At 47.1% G+C, this 22,814-nt stretch overlaps 1 protein-coding gene and 1 long non-coding RNA gene across 9 annotated transcripts; one reads left to right on the forward strand and one right to left on the reverse strand.

Annotated features, from left to right (window-relative positions):
- Window positions 1-359: 359 nt before the first annotated feature.
- Window positions 360-6,784, reverse strand: LOC134475933 (uncharacterized). Its single transcript, XR_010047258.1, has 2 exons — window positions 6,665-6,784; window positions 360-950 (listed from the first exon to the last, which is right to left on the reverse strand). It is a non-coding gene; the product is annotated as an uncharacterized LOC134475933 (long non-coding RNA).
- Tcfl5 (transcription factor like 5) lies at window positions 6,408-22,803 on the forward strand. Of its 8 annotated transcripts, XR_010047251.1 has the most exons (7): window positions 6,410-7,158; window positions 8,185-8,368; window positions 8,618-8,780; window positions 10,339-10,585; window positions 12,193-12,334; window positions 12,430-12,587; window positions 12,787-12,992. XR_010047251.1 is itself a non-coding variant. In XM_063248053.1 (6 exons), the coding sequence occupies exons 1-6, from the start codon at window positions 6,536-6,538 to the stop codon at window positions 12,985-12,987; spliced, it is 1,560 nt and encodes a 519-aa protein (XP_063104123.1). In that variant the 5' UTR covers window positions 6,408-6,535; the 3' UTR covers window positions 12,988-13,411. The 8 variants fall into 8 exon arrangements, 7 of the variants coding, with proteins under 7 accessions (XP_063104123.1, XP_063104124.1, XP_063104126.1 ...); XM_063248053.1 differs by lacking the exon at window positions 12,430-12,587 and having other exon boundaries at window positions 6,408-7,158; window positions 12,787-13,411; XM_063248054.1 differs by lacking the exon at window positions 12,430-12,587 and having other exon boundaries at window positions 6,408-7,158; window positions 10,342-10,585; window positions 12,787-13,411.
- Window positions 22,804-22,814: the final 11 nt, after the last annotated feature.

Below are 22,814 nucleotides of genomic sequence, written 5' to 3' on the forward strand. Positions count from 1 at the left end.
CAATTTATCCCTGATAGGAGTCCTTTTCAGATATGTAGTTTGCAAGGATTTTCTCCTAGTCTGAATGTATCTTTTTTTTTTTTTTTTCAGTTCTAGGAATTGAGCTCAGGACCTTCTGTGAGCTAAACACTACAAATCCTGTGGCTCTGTGTCCAGCAACTGGGAAGCTTGGTGAGATATGAGCTCCAAAGGGTGTGGGTTGCCCTGGCCTCATGGCATGGCCTATTGCAGTCCTCCTGGTTTCTTTCTTGGTTTCTCTGCTGTGCTTTTGTGCTCACTCATAGCTTCAAGCGCTGCCCTCTCAGAAGCACAACTCCTCCCAGACCTCCTCCTGAAATCTAGGCGAAAGTCTTTGTGACTCCTTTTTATAACATTTTTAAATTTTATTTACAATGTAGTAAAAATACAACAGAATAAGAGAAAACAAAACCAGTCTAGGCAATGTAGTGACACTGGTACAGAGCTTCACAGCAGGACACTGGGACAGTAGTAACAGGTGCTATAGTACATCTCGTTATCTTCACAACAGTTGTCCAATCAGTTAGGTATAGCGAAATCAAACCAATAACAGACCATTGTAAAACCAATTGAAAGAGAATATTGAATAGAGCATAACAATCATTACAAAACGTAACAGTGAAAATAACCTTTGCCTTGAACCAGAACAGAAGGAAATCCCCCTTCCTTGCTATACTGCATATGGTCATCCTCCCAAGAGATGCTCAGAACTCTGTCCCCAGTTGCTGAGGCAGGGGATGTTTGATTCTCAGCCCGCGCACCTGTAGGCTCACGGGAACAGCTGACTGGTTCTCCTCCCAGCTGGTGCCAGGGGCTCTTACCAAGAAGACGGGCAAATTGCTTTCTTGTGCAGCCGCCTAAGTCCAAACTTAGGTGGGGTCTCAGGTGGCCACTTCTGGTTCTCCCAAGTCTTGGTGACTCTTGCAGCATGCCTGTAAAATCAGCACCACACGAATGATGCCAGGGTTCGCTGCCAGTTCTAGAACTAGTCACACACTGCAGATTGTAGCTGCAGAAGCCTCTCTGTACCTGGATGGCTGAATTCTGAGAAACTCTTTCCTAGTTGGCTCTTAATAGAATGGGCTCCCTCAGGCTCTCTTCTCAAAGCAAACTTTGTCACACTTGCACTTTTGAGCCTGCAAAAAGCAGGGTCCTGCTGATTTATGAGATATCCTTAAGGCTTCTTTCCCTATTGTACTGATACAAACTACTTGGCTTCTTTTTAATGCTAATCTTTTCAGCAACCAAGCTCTCCAAGGCCCTAATTTCACAGGCTCTAACTTAGTAGGTACTTCCTTTCTGGCCACCAGTAAAACTTTGCAACTTAGCTGTTATTTTTTGGTCCTGATTTTGGTATATATGGTTAAAAGCAGCCAACAATACTCCTGCAACAGCTTAAATGTTGGGCTACCTTGAAATTTCCTCTGCCATATAAATTAGCCAGCCACCCTAAATCTCAGTCACTAACCAAGTCTCAAGACATGGGAAAGATAAATTTCTGAGTACAATACTCATAGCCTCTGGTCCAATTAATTGCCAGTGGAGTCCTTGTTCCCAGTTGAAATCTTCTAAACCATGCTTTAACAGTCTGCATTTCTATCACTATACTGGTCTTCTGAACTCTGATGAAACTCTCCCAAGTGTGGCTTTACAGCATTCTGAGTCTTCTCTAGCTGAACTTTGCATACATTGCTTCTAAGCTAGTCCCATAGGCTTCTGAATTGCATGATCAGGTATTCAGTAATACCTCAGTTCCCAAATGCTTCTATTTGTAAACAATTCAGTTTTCTTTTCTTTTTTTAAAATTTTATTTAAAAGGAAAAAGACAAAAAACAAAACAAAACAAAGTGGTATAAGGGTTCAAATAATACAGAACTACCAAAAAAATAAAAAGTAAGAAATCACCAGTTAATAGATAACATATTATCATCTTAGAGATAGTTGCTCAAGTCACAGTATCAAAGCATACAAAGTGGACATTCAAACAGTGAGACTGCAAACAGTTGTGTTCAATGATCCAACCAAAAACATTAATATGGTCAGCTATTTAACACCCCTAAACACACTTGCTGTTGTATCCTTTAGAGCACTTTTTTTCCCCTCTCTTTTTTACAACAATTCAATTTTCAAACAAAGGCATTCAACAAAATTTGTGCTTCCATTCACAGACTGCACATCAGGTGACAAACACAACCGCAGACACTTTCCCCAAGTTTGTAAAACAAATTAAGCTTGTCAACCAGGATACTTCTGTAATCATGGCAACAACCCCACTCCTGGTACCAAAAATCTGTATTAAACCTCACTAGAGTAATGTATTTAATATAATAATAATGGTTGAGCAATTCAATTAAAGGTGGAAGACCTGGAACTCACTGCAGTGTCTTGTTGGTAGCTGAAGGGTCTACAGTGGAAGGCTGAAGAGTTTGTGCTGGAAATTATACAAAGACAGAAGCCCCTCTGAAGAAACAAAAGCGAGGCTTTCTTCTTCAGTACCTTTTTTTTCCATTCAGGCTGTAAGATTATTGGCTGGTGTCATTCACATTCAGGGTAGGTCTTCTGTCTTCAGTAAACTCATTCAGCCACACTCAAAACTATACTAGTCCAATTCGTTGGGAATTTCTTGTTCAAGATGACACAACAGTTAACTGTCATGTCATGCAAAGATTTTACTGATTTCAATTACACAAAACCAGTAAACATATTTTATATATGTGTGTACATATTACATATATACACACATATACATATTATATGTTTACTTGTTTTATATATTATATATGTTATAGATTAAAAACGTGGTCAACTTAATGCCAGCTGAATTAAATCATCATGGTGCTGAGTGTAGATATTCCACCTCAGGAAAGTTGCCAGCATAATTAGAGACATGGAGAAGGCGATGGGAGGCATTGAGGTTCTCCTATGTGTTGCTGTTTGAGCCGTTGTTTCTCCTGGAGAAGCTCTGTCCTTACATCTAGCATTGCTTCCTGGCTCTGGAGGGGAAGACATGTGTCGCTTCATCTCCAGGATGAACTCTTCATGCTGGCTTCCTAGCATGTAGTCAACTGTGCTTATCATCAGAGGAGCTCGGAGCCTCTCTGTCACTGAGGATGGCAGTGGTGATTTTCAGGACAGCCCTGGTTTCTGTTGTGAGTGTGACTTCTTGGTTCCAGCATAGCACCCTCAACCTCACAGCTCCTTCATCTGATGGCACAGACTTTCTAGTTTCCACCACTGACCTTTGGGCCTTCACAACATGGATCCATAAAAGAGACTGGCATGAGTCCTTCTTGTGGGTTCTAGACCTCCAGTTGGACTCGTAGGAGGCATTGCATGAGCCCTGGGTTTTCATCGGGACTCATACAGGACATTGCTGTGGGATTCAGGCCTTTGGCTAAATATTCTATGTCTTTGGTGTTATGGATAGATTTCCTGCAGTTTCTTGTGTTAATTCTGGGTGACCAACATAAAACAATATTATAAATTCCATGTCCTGGTTTTAATTTTTCTCATAACCCCTGACTACAACAATATGTTTATTGGTTTTATAATTTTTTTTTTTTGGTACCAGGGATTGAACTCACAACTGCACGCTTGCAAGGTAGGCACTTACACCGCTGAGTTAAATCCCCAAACCCTGGTTTTATAATTTTTTATAATACCAAGAATTGAATACACAGCCCTCACACTGAGCTCCATCCCTCGCCTTTTTAAAATTTTGATACAAATAAATAAAAATTTAAAATAAATAAAATTTTAATACAAGGTCTTGCTAAGATGCTAAGTTGCCCAGACTGGGCTTGAAATTCCAATGCTCTGAACTCAAATATTTTTGAAGTACTGGGATTATAACTGTGCCCTGTCACACTCACTATAATTATCATATATTGGTACTACAATCATGTGGAGTTAGCTTTCCGTGTCCATTGTAAATAAGGGCTCTCATCTGAGGTTTTTTTTTTTTTTTTTCAAAATGAGTAATCAGCTGTCCTGATGTCCCTCATTTAGAGTCCATTATTTCTCTACTGAGGGGTTATTGGAAATGAAAAGTATACTACTACATACATAGTATATTTATTTGAAGAAAAAGGTAATACAAAAAAAATCAGTAAACGTTCTGGAGATAAGCTGTGAACCATAGTAGAATGAGGGAAAGATCCATGGTTTCCTTCAAAGAAAACCATGCCTGAGCTCTCAGGACTTTAAATATCCAAATTCCTATACAAAAATTGATGGCAATGACTGAGACAAGGATACAAAAATAGAAGACACAGTAATTATTTTCAAACAGCAAATACGAGACTTTTAAAGAGTGCATGTTATATGATGCTATCTAAAGTACTTAGATTGGTTCAGATTTAATGCAACCCCAGTCAAAATACCAAAATCATTTCTCACAAAGCCAGAGAAAACAATCCTAAAATTTATAGGGAATCAGAAGAGACACCGAACAGCAAAAGCAATCATGGACAACAAAAGCAAAGCAGGTGATATCACAATTCTAGACTTGAAGTTATATTATAAAGCTACAGGGATGAAAATATCATGGCACGGCATAAAAACAGGTGTGTGGAGCAGTGGCACAGAATACAAGAAGCAGAAACAACCCAGGCACATACGGCTATGTTATCTTGGACAAGGGAGCCAAAAACACACACTGGAGGAAAGCCTCTTTAATAAGAGGAGCTGGGAAAATTGGATATCTAGATGCAGAAGATTTAGTCTAGATCCATTTATTTCATCATTACTAACTAAAAATGGATCACAGACATAAATATTAAAACAGAACCTACTGGAAGATCAAGCAGGTTAATTCTTGAAGACACAAGTATAGGTAAGGACTTTTTAAACAGAACCCCAATGGGAAAAGGAATGAAACCAAGAACCAACAAACGGGATCATATCAAATTAAAAAGGGTCCACACAGCAAACGAAACAAACAACAGAGTAAAGAGACAATCTACAAAGTGGTAAAAACTTCTGCCAGCCGTTCCTCAAACAGAGGACTAACACCATGAATATGTAAAGAACTCAGAAAAAGACCTAATCAAAAAATGGACAATTAAAATAGACACTTCTCAGAAGAAATGCAAATGGCTAATAAATACATGAAAAAATACCATCACCGGCCGTCAAAAAACTGCAAATTAAAACTACACTGAGATACCATCTTGCCTCAAAAAGAATGGCTATCAAAAAAAAATCTAATAACACTGCTGACAAGGATGTGAAGGAAAAGAACTCTACTATACTGTTGGTGGGAATTTAAACTAGTACAACCACTATAGAAATCAGTGTGGAAAGGCCTCAAAAAGCTAAAACACATTCCATTTGACCAAGGTGATCCCCTCCTAGGAATCTTCTCAAAAGAATTAAATCATCATATTATAGTGATCCATGCATACTCAGTTTATAGCAGCACAATGTATAAAAGCCAAATCTCGGAAGCAGTGTATATGTCTATGGATAAACGGACAGTGAAAATATGGCATTTATACACAACGGTGTATTACACCGATGCGGAAAAATAAACGAAGCATTCACAGCTGAATAGATGCGACTTGAGAACATAATGTTAAGTGAAATAAGTCACAGATGCTCACACATTGCATGGTTTTTCTTATACTCTATAAAACTCTATAGAAGAAAATAGGAAGCTCAAATATTCCCAAAATTACTATTGTGTTTTAAAAATATTCCAGTATACTTTAACTTCATTTGTACCGATAGTTAATCTCAGTTTGTTTTATGTTTCTTTTTTGTAAAAATCCTTTTAAATGTTTTTAAGTTTTGTCTTCAGCAACTACTTGAAGATAACCACACACAGTGTAATAACGACTCAGTCTCTTACTAGTTGGTTACGAAAATTAATTTTTTCATAGAAAAGCAAGTGCCTAGAGTGGGCGGGGCTTGTGGGCGTGGCCGGGTACCAGGGGGCGCGGCCCGGAAGGGGCGGGAGGCGGGACCAAGCATCAAGAGGAGCGCGCGGGATAGGGTATGGCCGGAAGGGGCGTGGCCCGACCCAGGTGTGACTGAGCTTCGGGCAAGGCCGGCAGCCGGCAGTACGCAGGTAGATAAGGACGCAGGCTGGCCGGGGGACCCACAGAGGAGTGTGGCGGGGCAGGGGGCAAGCTCAGAAAAGAGCACAAAGGCGCGGCCCTGGTGTAGACCAGAGCGTGAAGAACCGTCAATCTCGGGGACGCACGGCGTGAGCACGCCCGCGGCGGCCTTCTGGGCGCCTGTACTCGCAGTGGCCGCCGGGAGGGGGCCGAGCGGTTGGGTGGGGGCGGAGCCCGAGCGGCGGGTGCCGGAGGGGCGTGGTGACGCAAGGGGTGGGGTTACCGTTGCGAGGCGGGGCGGGGCGGCGCAGGCGCGCTGCGCGACCTCAGCGGTTTCCCTCCCCCCAACGACGAGCCCGCGGCGGCCACCCTTGAGTGCTAGCGAGGCCTGTGTGGCCTCGCAGCCCGCGTCCGCGTCGCCGCCCCCGCGCCCCGCCGTTGGGCGGCGCCGCGCCGGCATGTCGGGCCCCGGGCCTCGGGAGCCGTCGCCTGAGGCGGGCGCGGCGGGCGGCGACGCGGGCCCCGAGGGCGCGGGCGGCGGGGACGCGGCGCTGGGCGAGCCGGGGCTGAGCTTCACTACCACCGACCTGAGCCTGGTGGAGATGACGGAGGTGGAGTACACGCAGCTGCAGCACATCCTCTACTCGCACATGGAGGCGGCCGACGGCGAGCTCGAGGCGCGCCTCGGCTCTACGCTGCTGGGCGGCCCCGGCGCGGGCGCAGGCGCGGGGGCGGCGGGGGCGCTGTCCACGGCGCCGCCCGTGTACCCCGTGCTGTGTCCGCCGCTGGCGTCCGACGCCCCCTGCCTGGGCCACGTCGACTTCCAGGAGCTGCGCATGATGCTGCTCGGCGAGGCAGGCGCGGCCGAGAAGACGCCGGGCGGCGCGGACGGGGCGCGGACGCGGGCGGACGGCGCGGCCAAGGAGGGCGCGGGCGCCACGGGGCCCGAGGGCGCGCCCGAGGCCCGGGCCAAGCCCGCTGTGCGCGTCCGCCTGGAGGACCGCTTCAACAGCATCCCTGCCGAGCCGCCCGCGGCGCCTCGCGGCCCTGAGCCCCCCGAGCCCGGCGTGGCGCTCAACAAGTGCGTGCGCGGAGAGGAGGGAGGGTCGCCTTCAGCTGTCAGTGGGCTCACGGTGCAGCCTGGCTCCTTACGGGGCCAAGACAAGTGGAGATGGGGGTGCAGTCTAAATGCCTGTCAGGCCTGGGGCAAGACTAAAGATAGGTTCTCTGATCACATTCCATGTTCTGGTAGGAGGTGAAGTCTGCTGAGGCGGGCTGGGTGGGGCAGCTGGTTGCATGCCAGGTCCCAGTGTAGTAGACACAGGGTCCCAGTATAAAATGCGGGAGCGCCCTCTGACTTGCATCTTCTCAGGCAGCAGACCCCCGGGTCCAGGTGACCTGAAAGGTGTACTCTATGCGAGTGCTGAGTCCTCAGCCCCAGGTGGCACCTTGGGGAGTGTAAACCCTCCATCTGGCTCTGTGCTCAAAAGGAGGAAGAATTGGGACAAGTGCACGCGGGGCTCTGAGGATGCTTGGCTCCTGTCACCTTCCTAAGTGCCACAGAAAGCCTCTGCCTCCCCCAGGGCTAACAGGGTAGGGTGTGGGACGATTCGGGCCTGGGGAGGGAAGATCAGAAGTGTTAGGGGATTCGGAGCTGTTAAGACAAAGCCGCGGCCTGCAGCAGCTTGTGGCCACTTGGTGACCTGCAGGGGCGGAGGAGGCTGATGCCCTGGCTTTCCATTCATCCGCAGGCAGTGGCTGCCCTGTTGCCCATCCTCACTAGGGTTTGGAGGATGACAAAAAATGTGAGTGTGTGGAGGAGACTCCGGCTCACTTCCTCCAGGAGGAGCAAGAGTAGATCATTCCCTAGCAACACCGGTTGGTGGTTGTACAGTAATTTCCGGTGAGGGTGTGCTCCAGAGTCTAGGGCAGCGAAGGCCAACCTTTTAGAGCTTTCCTATGATACAGACTGCTGTAGCAAGCATGCCATAGGTTCACCACCAGTGGTCTAAGGTGACCTCTCAGGGTGGTAGTGAGTGATAGCATTGTTTCTAGAATCCTGCCACCTGGTCTTTTCAGCTTTCTGGATCTTCTTTTGTCTTGGCAGTTTGGTAACTCTTATTCGACATCCATCTGAATTAATGAATGTTCCTCTTCATCAACAACAAAATAAATGTACAGCATTAGTGAAAAATAAAACTGCCGCTGCGGCTACTGCTTTGCAGTTCACCTACCCCCTCTTCACAGGCACATGCTCCACGGGTGGAAATTCTAACCTTTCACAGACGCAGGTGGGAAACCGATTTAGAAAGTTTCCTCTACTATAGTGAATGGATGGATTTTTAACGTATTGTACATAGACTTTCATGGAACTTACAACCTTTAAAATTGAAATAACATGTATGGTTTGGGCTATATTAAAAATCTTTAGTGAAATGCTGTCAGTAGCTTTGAGGTTACTTCTGTCAAATGCATTTTATTTGTGCAGGAAATAGCAGATTAAGCCACATTGATAAAATTTCTGTTCCATTTTTTCTTAGAGTTCCAGTAACTCATGTTCTGTACTTGAAGCTGCCAAGCACCAGGATATTGGACTGCCAAGAGCATTTTCTTTCTGTTACCAGCAAGAGATCGAATCCACTAAACAGACTTTAGGTAGCAGAAATAAAACTTTGCCTGAGCAGGTTTGGATTAAAGTGGGAGGTAAGCCATAAAGTAGTGGGTGGTGGGCAGGCTCCCTGCCTGAACCTCGGCTGCAGGCCCTTTTAGCCATGAGGAGCAGGGGAAAGAGGCGGTTTGTACACACCCGACAGTTTTGTGTGTCTTAAGGGTTCGCCTTACACCCTCTTCCCATCATCTCGCTTTAAACATTCTTTTGAATTTTAAACATCATAATTCATCTTAGTACAGAAGCATTGAAGTTGAAGGTTTTTTTAGAAGTAAAACGATAGACTCCAATCTTAGTTTTTATGACTGAAAGCACTTTATAGCTTATATTTGTTTTATGCTCTGAGTGCTGTAGGATTTGAAACCTGCTGAAGGCATAGCAGAGAGACGTAATAGAAAGGTACTGCAGGTGGTCAGGAACTAGACTGAGATCAGAGGCCATAAAGTGATTAGAAAGTTTGGGAAGTAAGAGGGCTACTCAGGGCAAACATTGCCAGCCTTGAAAATGAACTGTTAGTCCCTTCCTCCCTGGAAAAGATGTTTTTCAAGTTACACAGTAAAGTAACACTTACATTAAGCTTTTGACAGATTGATGGAATAGGGTGGAGACTAAGAATCATGCTGGCTCCATCAGCCATTTCTTTTTCTAGTTTGGGCATTTTATGCAGGAAAGAAAGGATTTGTCAGGAATCAAGATGAGCACTGAAATGTGCCTGTGCTAACTACTGAGGTTAAGAAAGAAAATATCACTGAAGCCTTTAAAGTTCCTTTTCTGCCCCCCTTGAAATGTTTCCACTTCTCTAAAATTTGTATGAATAATCCCTGGGCTTTGTGTGGCATATGGGATTGTGTATCTATACACCTGCTAGTGAGATGCCTGCTCGTGTTTGCTGGGAATTTGTCAGGTTTCTGTAGCAAGTGCACACAGCACGTGGCATAAAAGTCATGCTGTTCATCACTGCTTTTGGAAGGAAACTCACTTCATGGTGAGGACATATTTAATCTTAAGCCACTAAGTTTTGTCTTCCCTTTTGAGTAGTGCAGAAAAGTTGTAGTTGTCACATTAGAATAATTGTATTATAAGGAAAATGTCTTTTTGAAGAAGATACTTCTTTTCCATTCTCAGTTTTACAAAAGGACAAGTTCTTGACTCTTTATAGGTAGCATCTTTATTTTTATTTATAGGTAACTAAAAACGGGCACATTTTTGTGATACTGGGCAGTTGAACCCAAGGCTTCATACTGAGCTGTATCTCTAGCCTTTTTCTAATTTTGAGGCAGGGTATGTTCAGTTGAGCTCAAACGTGTGAATGCCTGCCTCAGCCCCCTAGAGAAGAGCTAGGTTGTTGAGTGACACTTGGAAGAGAGTTTCTAGTTCAGGTGTAGATTCGTGCTTAGGTTTCAGTATCCAAGTAGGTATGGACCTCAGTGCAGCTGCACACAAATTCCTGTTGTCACAGCTGTGGTTCAGTTCTCTGCTGCACACCCAGTAATATTTCTACCTTTTGAAAGCCCCCAAATACATTCTACATTAATGGGGATGCGTTAAGAAGGATAAAAAATTGAAATCCCATTTTTTCCTTCTTTTGCAAAGAAGAAGCGCTTTGTAAGCAAGCAATAAATAAGAGGAATCGGAGTAGAATACGTCAGTTGGACACAAGTATAGAACGAAGAGCCCTTGGAGAGATTCAGAATGTGGGCGAAGGCTCTACAGCCACACAGGGCGCCTGGCAGTCCTCGGAGTCCTCACAATCAAACCTGGGGGAGCAAACCCAGAGCGGGCCCCAGGGAGGAAGGTCTCAGCGTAGGGAGAGGCATAACCGAATGGAAAGAGATAGAAGGTAATGCGTGCGCTTGTCAGGTCACTTCGTGTAGTTATCCTGGACAGGCAGGTTTATTGTGGATAAACAGCAGTTAGCGCCTTTGTCCAGAGGGTGGGGAGGAGGCAAGAGTAATAACTTTGGTTTGCTCGACTGGGGATCCCCGAGACTCCCAAGTTCAGTGATTCTCTAGAGGACTTGGGTCCATGACTTATCCAGAGAGGCCACATGGGTGAAGGCACATGGGGAGAAGCTCAGGGGGATTGGATGGAAGGTTCAAGGAGTCCTTTCCCTGTAGGGTGTCTGGGACTCGCCAATTCCCTGCGGTGGTCTAACAGTGCAGTGCGGTATGGCCAAGCAGGTGGGCTCATCTGAGACTGACCTTAGTTAGGACAGGCCACTTAAGTACTCCTGCCGTGTACACAGCTTCAGTGTTCAAGGGAAACCCTGGCAGGGTTCAGCCCTGAAGGCTATTCTAATCTCTCGCGGTCTAGGTTCCCAGACACTGCAGAGGGCCAGTCTGCTCAGCAAAGCTAGCAGGCCACTGGATTACCTCTGTGTGACAGACAACTTGGTCCTGCATTTTGTTTGGTTTTTTTAAGAATGTTGGGAAAGGAGGAGGTTAAAGCTGAAATGGTCTATGGTCTCTTCTATGGATTTCATCCATGTTTTTCTATGTAGACTCAAAGGTGATTAATTTTTCTCTGTTGCAGTGGAGTTTCTTTCTAGTGTTTCCCTAGTAGTAATACTTGATTAACTTGGTCATTTATTATGCATACCGTATACCAGTTTCTGTTTTAGGCTCAAGAAATAAATAGCACTAAGTGAGACACATTCAGCTTTGTAACTCCAGAATTGAATGTCCCGCCAAGGCAATTTACTGTTTTTTTGTTTTGGTTTGTTTTGGTTTTGTTTTTTTGTGACAGGGGATTGCTTTATAGATCAGGCTGACTTAGACTCACAATGTAGTCCAAGGTGGCCTCGAACTCACAGCGATCCTCCTGCCTCAGGAGGCTTACAGGTGTGAAGATGTATGAAGGGTCTAGAGTGTACAAGCTGTGAACGTGAACTTAGGTTAGGCTTTGCATGTGAGTGGATGTAAGATGTGAAGGGTAAAAAGTTTAATGATAAGATCCAAACTGTGTTTAAAACACTAAAAAGGTGAGGTTTCTGCATATTGACAGTGGTCTGATGGGTTTTAGTCTGGGCCTGTTGAAGCATCTGAAAGCTGCATGAGTCTTTGTACAGCAGTTGGCGCATGGAGAACACATTCAGCCTTCTTGGCAGGAAGCGTGATCTACCCAGGAGGGGCGCACACACAGTTTTCCCTCCAGTCTTGGAGTAGATCCAGCCCAGACTTAAGGATGTGGACCTGACCCCTGAGAAGGAGATAGGGAAAACTGTGCTGGGAGCGGGCCCGTGGGTGCCCCACAGGTGTTCTGGCAGCCTGGAGCCCAGTAGTGGCGTCCGTGGACGGGAGCACCGCCACAGGGCCCTGACCGGCTCGCCCAGGGGTCCCAGTGCTCAAATAGCTCCGCAGTCAGCTTCCTTTGAGTCAGACAGTGAACCGCCTGCTGCCCGTTTGCTCACTCGCTGCTCTGTGTGATTAACATGGGTTTTGACTGCAGGCGCAGAATCCGCATTTGCTGTGACGAGCTGAATCTTTTAGTTCCCTTCTGCAATGCGGAGACGGATAAGGCGACAACGCTTCAGTGGACCACAGCGTTCCTGAAGTACATTCAGGAAAGACACGGGGATTCCCTTAAAAAGGTTAGTATTCAAGCAGGCCGCAGAGCTGTGTGAAGTCTTGGGAGTTTTACGTAGCAGCGTTCCAGTTTACCCCCTCTTCCCTTGGATGTCTTCAGTTGCCGTGTTTCCTGAAACTGAATGTGAAATAATAAGCGCAGTGTGAACAAAGCTCCCTCGGCAGTAGTGTAACTCGGCAGTCGTTAAAGTAGGAGCTGCAGTCTGGGCGTGTTCACGGAGGTGCAATGTGTGAGAGACGCGAAGGGTCGCTTGTCAGGTGACGTATTGCAGACCACCACAGTGTGCGGTGTATTGCGCGGGGTCCAAACAGCGTGTAGGATGTGACTTTTGCCCTCAGAAGGCAAACAGGTTACATCTGTGGGCTGAGGGACGAGGGATGAGCCGGGTCTTCAGTGTGTGTGCACTTCGGCTCTCCGGCAGCCTGAGGCCACTTAGATTTGTCTGACCTGTTGCAGGTGGTGATAACCAGCAAGCCCACTTGCTTCTGCTGGTTTGAGGAGGCGCTCATTTGGCCCCAGGAGCGTAGAGGAAGAAGGGTAGCAGTCATGAGTCGGTTATGTGCTATGCCTTGGGAGCCACGGTGCTGGGTGCCGGCCTCAGAATTCTGGTGGTCAGCACCAGTAGCTCTTTGTCTGCCAGGTGTGATTAAGCCATAGTAAAATAAACCCACAGTGCCCTGATTTTGTGTCTTACCCAAGAGCTCTTGGGCAGTTGCTGTTGTTGACCCCAGCAGGAGTCTGCCTGGAGTTGGCTGAGATGCCGCAGTCTAGAGCCTTTTTAGAAAGGACGCCTTCGAGGAGCCCTTCCACAGTCAGGCTGCGCCAGGCCACCTTCCTGGGGCCTTGCAGCGGGAGTGTCCTGTGCTTCTCCCTCCTCAGTGTCTGCATGACAGTTACATCTTGTGAATTGCGTGATTGCATAAATTCTTTATTTCATTATACGTTTCATTGCATTTTAAAGCAATACTATGTTGGCTTTATTCTAATTGAGTCATTTACAGTTATTTATATGTAGTTCTTTAACGTTTGTTAGTAGTAGACTGCTGGTTTATTTTAATAAAGCTTTAATGTTTTTAAATGACTTAATGTTTGGCTCTCTGTACCTGTTCATAGTAAATTATTACTGATGAAATTCCATCATGATACAGTAAAGGTACTTAAAACTTTTGAAATAAACTGTTAACTAGATTAAAAACTCATGGATGTTTTTTGTGGGGTTTTTAAATTTTATTTTGGATATTATGTTTTGCCTGTTATGTTTTCTGGATATTTCTGAGGTACAGTTGCATTGAATTTGTAGATTGTTTCTGGGTCAGATTATCAGACCCATCCCAACAGGCAGAGTAAAGTCATCCGTGGGGAATGGGAACACCACTAACCTGAACACTTGTACTTGATTATTTCCATAGTAGTTTCCCTCTACCCGCATGCATATTTTTGTTCTTAAAGATGCAATAATGAAAGTTTTCTGTGATTTTTCTGATTCATCAGTGCGTATTTCACTCAACAAACATTTCTTAGTATAACAAGGCATCTGCTCTAGACCGGGGTTCCCTTGGATAAGGCAGCGCCCCTACCAGCATGGGAGGACACAGCTGGCCACAAACAGTGAACACGGTGGTGTCGGAGCCCGCTGCAGGGTGGAGACGCTGCTGTGGGCCAGTGGGCAGCAGCGGGCCTGTTTGCCGAGGATGGTCACTGAAGCCTTATGCTGAGGAGCCTGCATCGCAGAACGTGCAGGCTGCGGTTCCGTGGGTCTTGGGGTGGGCGCGTGATTAGAAGAGGGTTCTGCCTACAGTGGTGTCACTGGGGTTGGAGTACAAGGTCGTCAGGCCAAGGAGCGATGGACCTGGGTGTCCTCCCAAGAGCTCCTGCAAGGTTTCAGGGCGGGAAGGGACATGAATGTTTTACAGCCATCACTCACCACTGTGGCGGCAGGGGTCGGGGGCTGGATACCCTGTAGCCTGTAGCAGGAGCTCTGGAGAGAGACGCCCAGGCCAGGACGGCAGAGGAGCGGCTCCCATTGTGTTTGCCAGCTGTGGAGGGCTCGGATGGGTAGGGAGCCACGGGACGGGGCTGCGGTGAGCTCGGCGTTCCAGGTGGAAAGTGCTGAGCTGTCAGGGCTGTAGCGTGGTTGGGAGTGTTAGCAGCTGAGCGAGCAGCTCGGACGGTTGGCTGTGTGTTCACGTTCACGGGAGCACCTGGGGTGCGGGATACCTGTGTGCCTGCCCCCATCTCAGCAGTGCACAGCTGCGTGTTCGCCTCCATGCGTTCCCGAGACTGCGCAGACTGGAGTCCTCAGCTTGGGGTATGACTACATCTCTGCACAGCCCAGTGCTGTGGTCGGCCCCGGAGGCTGGTGGCAGCTGTCTCGTTTCCTGTCATGCTCAGTCACCATTCATGTTTTCCCAAATTGTTCTAAAAATGATCTTTCAGCAGTATTTTCCCCAGTTCAGTACCTAGCCAGGGATTATCCATTGCACTGACTCTGGTTTTCAGTCTCTAAGCTACATGGCATTGGCTCAGTGCTTGATGGTAATTTTTAACTATGGCGTCCCTTCAGACGTAGAGAAAATCACACAAACTGCACAAAAGCCTCCTGTGTACCCACCCAGAGTTGCCCTGTGTTCCCTGTTCTTTGTCTTTCCCAGCCCTTGTGCAAGCCTCTTGAGTGGGTGGAGAGTGTGTCACTGCTGTCTGCCAGTACCTCAGTGGTTACCTTCTAAGTACATAACTGGACCACAGGACATGGGCGCTGTTGTGATACTTAGTTCGTCCTGGCTAACACTCAGGTGTTGCTGGTTGTCCCAGTGCTAGCCTCCATAGCTTTCTGCAGTTGGGGTCCAGTCCACAACTGTAGGTGACAGCTGTGTTGTGGCGCTGTTGTAGATTGGCAACTGTGAACCTCAGTGAGGTACTGGAAGCTCTTTGCCACCGTCCGCCTCCATCTCCTTCTGGGTCCCGTCACGGTGAGAACTGGGAGCTCTGCAGCCGTTTCCCTGCTCCTCTGTTCCCTTGGCAGCCACCTGCTTCGCCACCTCCTATGACCTTGTGCTCTGAAGTCAGGCCCTTGCCTGGTTTTTCCTTTTGCTATCAGCTTACCCGTTTCCTTCTCTCCTCGTGTGTCCTGACAATGGCCGCTGTGTCTCCCATCCTCTTGCAGGCACTCTGGCTCCCATGTCTCCTGCCAGCACCCATCCATTCTTTTCTCTCCTTAGCTGCCAGCTCAGTGCCATCTGCACACTTCTCTCCCTCTTCTCGACTCCCAGCAACCTTCGGAGACGGGTCCTGTGCTAGCCCCAGACACACCCCTTTGCTTTTGTGCCCTGGAGGATCCTGCCCTCCCTGATTTCTTCGCCCACCCTTGGCCTGCCATCTCTCCTCAGTTCTCAGTGATGGGGTACTCCCAACATGGCCCGTGGTCCTGAAGCTGAGGGAGAGGAAGCTGGAGAGCCCCCATCAGTGTGCAGTGCTTGCTGTCCCTGAGGTCAGTGGGCTGACTCTCCTGCTGTGCAGCACCATCCTGAAGACCAGAGCGCTCTCTCCCTTGTTAGGAACCCAGCTTGGCTCTCCTGGGGGAGTGCCCGCCTTGCTGGCGTGGTTGGTAGGCATGGAGTGGAGGCCTCCTGTTGAACCCATGTGCGCTGCAGTGGCTTTGGGGGCCTCATCTGGAGCTTCCCGTGTGTTTGTGTGCGCTGCTGCTGGTGTTACCATGTAGCCCACTTGGCACCTTCTCGGGTATCATCTTTGCGGACATACCTTTGCCTGTTACACAAGCAGCAACAATTGTGGGTCATGTGATCATGTCCTTTATACTCTGGCATATGTAAGTTCCCTTCTGCGAGAGACCCATGCCAGGTAGGTCGTGTCATCCGGCATGTACAGCTTGGGATTGTGAGTGCTGTGCCATGCCCCATGCACGTGTGCAGTGGCACCCTTGCGAAGTGTGGTGCCTGTGCGGCTGCTGAGAGGCGCTGGCACTGAGCCTGCCGTAGAGGTGCAGGCCGGGCAGCGCTGCGCCTGTGCCCGGGCAAGGGGCGCAGTGGGCAGCAGCTGTGCTTCAGCATCTCACTGGGCCCCTGCAGAAACTACCCAAATGCTTGTGTCACCTTTGTTCACTAGTTGAACACATTGCAGAGGAATTTACCACCGTCAGCTCCTGAGCAACACCTGCAGCTTGTACGTGGCAGAATGGACCAGCAGCTGTGTTTGTGACCTGTTCTGTAAATAAAGAATCTTGGGAAGTGAGTCCCTGTGTTCTCTCTGCCCTTCTGAGTCTCGAGCTCCGTCTGACCGTGTTCTGTGCGCTCGCCGTGGGCCAGGCTCTGGTCCTTCGGAGCCAGGCAGGTTCTGCTAGGTTCATCGCTGGCTTCTGGCGTACAAGTCAACGGTGATGCTTTTATTGTCATGGGTTACTCGTGCCATTTAAAATCCTACACCTGTTGTTTCCTTCTTCACTGGTTTGTTGGCGATGACTCAAGTTGAAAGTTTGTTTCGTGATTTTCAGTCTTTTAAATTTACATTTAAAGCAAATTTCTTAGTACTTGTTTGAAAATAACCTGTGGTAATGATTTCAGTGTCTCAGTAATTTTTGTTTACTTCAACATGCCAGTGCTCAAAAGTCTAATTTTCCATATATGTAGAAGTTTTTAAGGAAACACCTGTCTCTCACCTCTGTTGACCATTATGGTCACCGGAGATGCTCTGTGTTTTAAGCAGCTTTAAGAGTCTTGTTTCATACCGGTTCTCTCTGCATCCCTCATGATGAGCAGCTGGCCCCCAAAATTTTAAAAGTCTATTGAGGCTTCTACCATGACCTCTTATATTGTGAGTTATTCTGAGAATACTTGGCAGTAGTGTGTATTTTCTGGGAATTCTATGGGTTTGTTATGCTGAGATAGTATATTTTGGGTCTGGATATGGCTGAATTATCCAGATTGGTCTCCAGGTCCTGTATGCAAACCATCCAGACTGAGCTTCTTGAAAGACTGGGAGTGTAGGAGTATGCCTCTGCCCTGGACGTGGAGGGTGAGGTCATTGAGATTAAAATGTCTCTTAGCCTTTTCTCTTTTTCTGCCAAACATCTTCCTAAAAGACTGGTGAAGACCTCTCACTAAGATCTGTCAAGTCTCCTTAGAACCATCGGTATTTGCTTTATGTATTTCAAGTGGAAATACACAGAAACCCTCACCTCTTCCGACTCCTTCCAACTGTACTTTCTATCCATTCCTTTTTCTCTCAGCCCTCCACTTCAGCTCCTGACGCATAGACCATGCAGCTTTCTTCTTAATAAATTCCTGATATATTTTCTTATATACAATTAGAGCATCTGGAACGATCAGTTTCACATCTAAGTGTTTCTTTGGTCAGATGCCATTTCAAGATGTTTTGGTAAGTTATAAAAATTTTTTTCTTTTCTTTTTTTTTTTTTTTTTGTTTTGTTTTGTTTTTTGAGACAGGGTCTTGTGTGGTTCAGGCTAGTCCTGAACGCATTACATAACCCAGGCTTGCTCGAACTCCTTATGATCTCCTGCCTCTGCCTCTTGAATGCTGGGATTACAGGCATGCACCACCATGCCTGTCCTTCATTTGCTTTTGTTTCTTGTAAAAATCCTTTCAATCTCAGCCCTTCCCTGTTTTGTAGAGATAGCTCTCTGAGCTAGTATAAGGACAAGAGTAGAGATCTGTGTGTTTCAGGCTTCTGTTTCTTGCCGGTTTAGGGTGGGGTGCTCCCTGGACAGTGGAGAACTACAGTGTAGCCACGCTGCTTACCCTGTCTTCGTGGAGACTGACCCCTGGGCTAGTTGCCTTGCCGCGTGAAAATAGTTAAGAACATTGAAGTGCTTTCTTACAGCTGAAAAAGGATTATTTTCTTCTGACCGACCGTCATAGAACTTCTGAATGGTAAATGGTATAAAATAGAGGCAAACTCAGCTTGCTTTATATGCCAAGGTGCCTGGCTCCTCAGAGGCACCACAGCCTGGTCTCAAGACACTGCAGAGCCACGCTAACCAGGACAGCATGGTCCTGGCCTAAAAGCAGACATGTAAGGCGGTGCAGAATTAGAGGTCCCAGGAATAAACCTACACATCTGGCCAGAGACAGCTTTTCCAACAGGTGGGCTTGTGGGACAGATGGCCACGGTAGAAGACTGCAGGTAGACTCCTGTTGCTCATGCTGTATAAAACCTAATTCAAAGTGGTTCAATGACATAAATATAAGACCTGAAACTACTAGGGGGAAAAGTGGAGGAACACGTCCAGCCCAGGATAGCCAGTGATTTACAGGGAACAAAACCATTGACAAGAGGGATTTTATTAGAAGATTTATGCACAGCAAAGTAGACAGTCAACAGAGTAAGAAACGACTTGCAGAATGAAAAAGTAACTTGCCAGCTAGTCACCTCAGAGACATACTATCCAGAGTATTTAAGGGTCTCCAACATTGGACCAAAACTTAGATACTTCTCAAAAGAAGTACAAATGTGCAATAAATATAAGGGAAAATGTGCAATTTCCTTAGCTGTGATCTAAAAGTAGTACAAAAGTGAAGGAAATACAGATAATAAATACAAATAAGATACCATCCTCTAGAATACCTGTTACTAAAAACAGAAGTAACAAATGCTGGTGAAGATCAGAGAACAGGAGGCATCGAGCCCAGGGGGAGTGACATCCCAAGTCTTTGAGTCATCGTGGGAATGAAACCTGGCGCTGGCCACGAGCTGGTGACCCTTGAGGACACAGTGCGTGGAGCCAGCCTTTTTTGAGAAGTCTCACTGAGATGCCCAGGCTGGTCTTAAACTTGCCGATGCTCCTAAGTAACTGGGGTTACAGGCGTGGCCTCCGCGCTTTGCTAGAGGGAAAAACTTGTGCACTGTTGGGTGGGAATGTAAATTACATAGAGCAACTCTGGAAAACAGGATGGAGAGTCCTCAAAAAACTGAAAACATCTGCCAGATGGTCCAGTGAATACCATTTCCCAAAGGAAATGGAATTGGCCCGTCAGAGCCTCACACACCCGTGTTCTTGTGGCGTAGCAGCTGGGATACAGATCGGCCTGCGTGCCCATCAGAAGAACTGATAAAGGAAATTTTACACAGTGAAACTTTATTCTGCCATAAAGAAGAATGAATTCACCTCCTTTGTAGGAAAAGGGAGGAAACGAGGACAGAAGCTAGAATCAAGAGGACAAGCTGTGCATGTTCTCTGATAGTGCGTGGCAGCTAAACAAAGTTGGTCTAAAAAGTAAAGTAATGATTTGGAAGGATCGGGAGAGTAGACAGCCTAGCTGTGACCGGTGCGTGTACGTGTGTCAAAATGCCCTGAACAGCACTAATACCTGCAACTCACTGCAAAGTAACCTAAATTTAGGGAACATTAATGTATGTACAGATACAATTTCTGAGTGTGGGTGTGGTTAGAAATGGCAGATTACTGTAGTCAGGTATCACTGAAGATGTGGGTAAGCAGTGTTGGAACCACTCTCTACGATCAGAAGTTACCCTGAGGGCGGCAGAGCATCCACACTCCTCCTCCTGGCCTTGAGTTAAATAGAAACGGACTGCAGCAGTAGCAGAAGCCGCACAATCAAAAGTTGGACAAAAGGCTTAAACCAACATTACTTCCGAGATGTGTATGAATACCAGGAAGTACATGAGAAGGATCTCACCACTGATAGTCGAGGCAAGGCACAGAAAACCACAGTGCACCCCTCAGGATGGCTGTGACCAAAGAACTGAAAAGGAGTTTTGGCAAACACGTGGAGAAACTAGAATCCTTGAGCACTGTTGGTGGGAATGGGAAATGTTACGGCCACTGTGGAAAACAGTGTGACAGTTTCTCAAAAAGTTAAAAACAATTGCCATGTGATCCCGCTATTCCACTTGTGAGTTAAACCCAAAAGAACTGAAAAGCAGATCCAAACTGCTGGTGTCAGAAGCTCACAGCAGCACCACTCACAGTGGCCGAGAGGTGAGGACAGTCGGGTCCAGCAGATAGCGCTCGCATAGCGCTCGGGTAAACAGTGGTCCTTGGATACTGCGTGTGTGCCCATTGTGAGTCGTTGTGGGAATGAAACCTGGCGCTGGCTACGAGCTGGGTGACCCTTGAGGACATAGAGCATGGACCCGGCCTGTACGGCGTGCTGCCGCTCTGTGGTCCCTGATGAGTCGGACTCCGTGAGAGGGGAAGGAGAACCCGGGAGGCCGAGGACTCGGTGTGTAAGGGGAGCAGATTCTGCTTGAAATGATGGAAAGTTTTAGGAAAAGCTAGTGCTGCTGGGTGGGCACCACAGGCATGTAACACACGGTTAAAGTGACAAATTTTGTCGCGTACATTTCACCACAGTAAACATAGAAACTTAGTGTTACTTGCCTACAGGGCTGTGCTTTAAAAAAATTTCCAAATGTACAAAAACAGAGAGTCTGTAATAATGAATTTTCATGTCCTTAAAAGACGTTTTCTGGCATAATTTGTTTCACCCCCATAATCCTCCCTCTGTAAGTTATTTTAAAGCAGCACCTGCCTTCTCGCCTCAGGCACAGGTACATTTCCACGAGGCAAAGGGCTATGTGAAGCGGCAGGACTGTGGACACACTGGTCCTCGATCCCGTCTCTGCTCCGTTCCTCTCTGAGGCACACAAGTGTCTAGTTAGGCTTGTTGGAAGTGGGCTCCAAATACTACATTTGGTGGGCAGCGCCTGAGCATCTTTCACTCTGTCCCTGTTCCCCACTTCTCCGTACCACTGATCGGCTGAGCCTCTGTCCTGTGGGGTTTCCCAACCTCGCACATAGGTGGTGTTCGTCTCCTGCCTTTCCTGTGAACTGGCACCCTAAGTAGACTTGGTGAGGTTTGGGTGGGAGGTGTGCGGCCTCTACCTCCCATGCTGTTTCGTGGGGCTGGGACTGACCCTTTGGGGCAGTAGAAATGGACCTTTTTCTGGTCCAGGGGATTGAACCCCAGGGCCTTCAGGTAGAGCTACCTCCTGGCCCTTTTTTTAGGTTTTTCTTTGAGACAGGATCTTCCAAAGTGCACTAAATTGCCCAGGGTGGGCTCGAACCTGAAATCCTCCTGCCTCAGCCTTAATAGTGCTGGGGTTACAGAAATGTGGTACCAGCCCCAGTTTAGAATTGAGACTTTTTAGACAGCAGAGAGGCAGGATGACATGAGCAGGGACCCAGAGCTGGCAGGGCGCTGTGGGGAACAGCACTTGTCTTACATGGACAGAGCTGCCTTAGTGTCAGCACCTGACCCCAGGCCAGCCACAGTACACTTAGCAGTGCAGAGGGTGGAGCAGATGCTGCGGGGGGCGTGCTGCAGTATAGACACTGCTGACCTGTGCGCACACCGCTGGTTAAAATGGTGATTTTTCTTTTTTTTTGTTTGTTTTTTTGTTTTTTTCATTTTTATCGGTACCAGGGATCGAACTCACGACTGCCTGCTTGCAAGGCAGGCGCTTATGCCGCTGAGCTAAAACCCCAGCCCCTAAATGGTGATTTTTCTTCCATAACTTTTACCAGTAACAAACATGGCCACTTTTAAAATGTGCTCAGACATCTTGAGAACTTGTTGGAAAAAAATGTATGCATAGTGTAAGTGCTAGGGAAAAGTTTGAACCCCTGTGTTAATCACACATGAAACACCCTAAAACAGTGTTTTGAAGTAACTTACGTAGCTTTGCATTTCAGCCTTTTTGCGTGTGAAGACAGCAGTGTTCCGGTCTCTGAGTTCAGTACATTAATGACCCCTTCTTGGCTCTAGGAATTCGAGAGTGTGTTTTGCGGTAAAACGGGCAGAAGGCTAAAGCTGAGCAGACCAGACTCCTTGGTGACGCGCCCCGCACAGGGCAGTCTGCAGAGCAGCCCCGCACTGGAGACCAAGTGACTGGGCCGGACAGGAGTGCTGGGGAGCCGGGGCTGCTCGCACGCGACCCGGGAGCTCTGCTCTGGCAGTGCGACTCCCAGAGCCGTGGCCGCATGGACGGGACTCCAGGAGGGACTGTGAGAGCACATTTTCCAAAGTATTTACCTAGAACAGAGCACTTGTGCACTAATGTCCTCTGAGGTCATTTGGGGATGAAGACATCTTGTGTTAGTAAGTAATTTCCAATTACTGTCTGATGCCATCATGTTTGCCTAACATGGTAACTCACAATGGGAACATCCTTTGTAACTTCTACTTTCCTTATTTTATTTGCATTTGAAATATGCCCCTTTAGCAATTGGAAGAAGGTAAATTGTTCTTAACTAGAAGTAGTTTGAGAATTTTATTCCACTTGTTGTATGACTCCCCTCGTATTTCCAGTCTCATGGTACTTTGTGTTGCAAAATGCGGTACTATTTTAACTTTGCGGTAAACATTTTCCAGTCTCCCTTTGAAGCTACTTTTGTCCATATGTAAAATATTTTTTCAGTAGGCAGCTTAAGTGCCCACATTTTCCTATTACATGTAATAAAGCGTGTTTGGACGGAACTCTGCCGTGA

The sequence above is a fragment of the Cavia porcellus genome, unplaced genomic scaffold, assembly GCF_034190915.1.
Source record: "Cavia porcellus strain 051 isolate PalLab524CR breed Dunkin Hartley unplaced genomic scaffold, mCavPor4.1 scaffold_5, whole genome shotgun sequence".
Lineage (NCBI taxonomy): Eukaryota > Metazoa > Chordata > Mammalia > Rodentia > Caviidae > Cavia > Cavia porcellus.

Coding starts and splice junctions, on each gene's coding strand:
- Tcfl5 (XM_063248053.1), top strand. CDS start 6,536: ATGTCGGGCCCCGGGCCTCGGGAGCCGTCGCCTGAGGCGGGCGCGGCG. Junction 8,781..10,338: donor GGTTTGGATTAAAGTGGGAG/GTAAGCCATAAA, acceptor TCTTTTGCAAAG/AAGAAGCGCTTTGTAAGCAA. Junction 12,335..12,786: donor ACGGGGATTCCCTTAAAAAG/GTTAGTATTCAA, acceptor GACCTGTTGCAG/GTGGTGATAACCAGCAAGCC.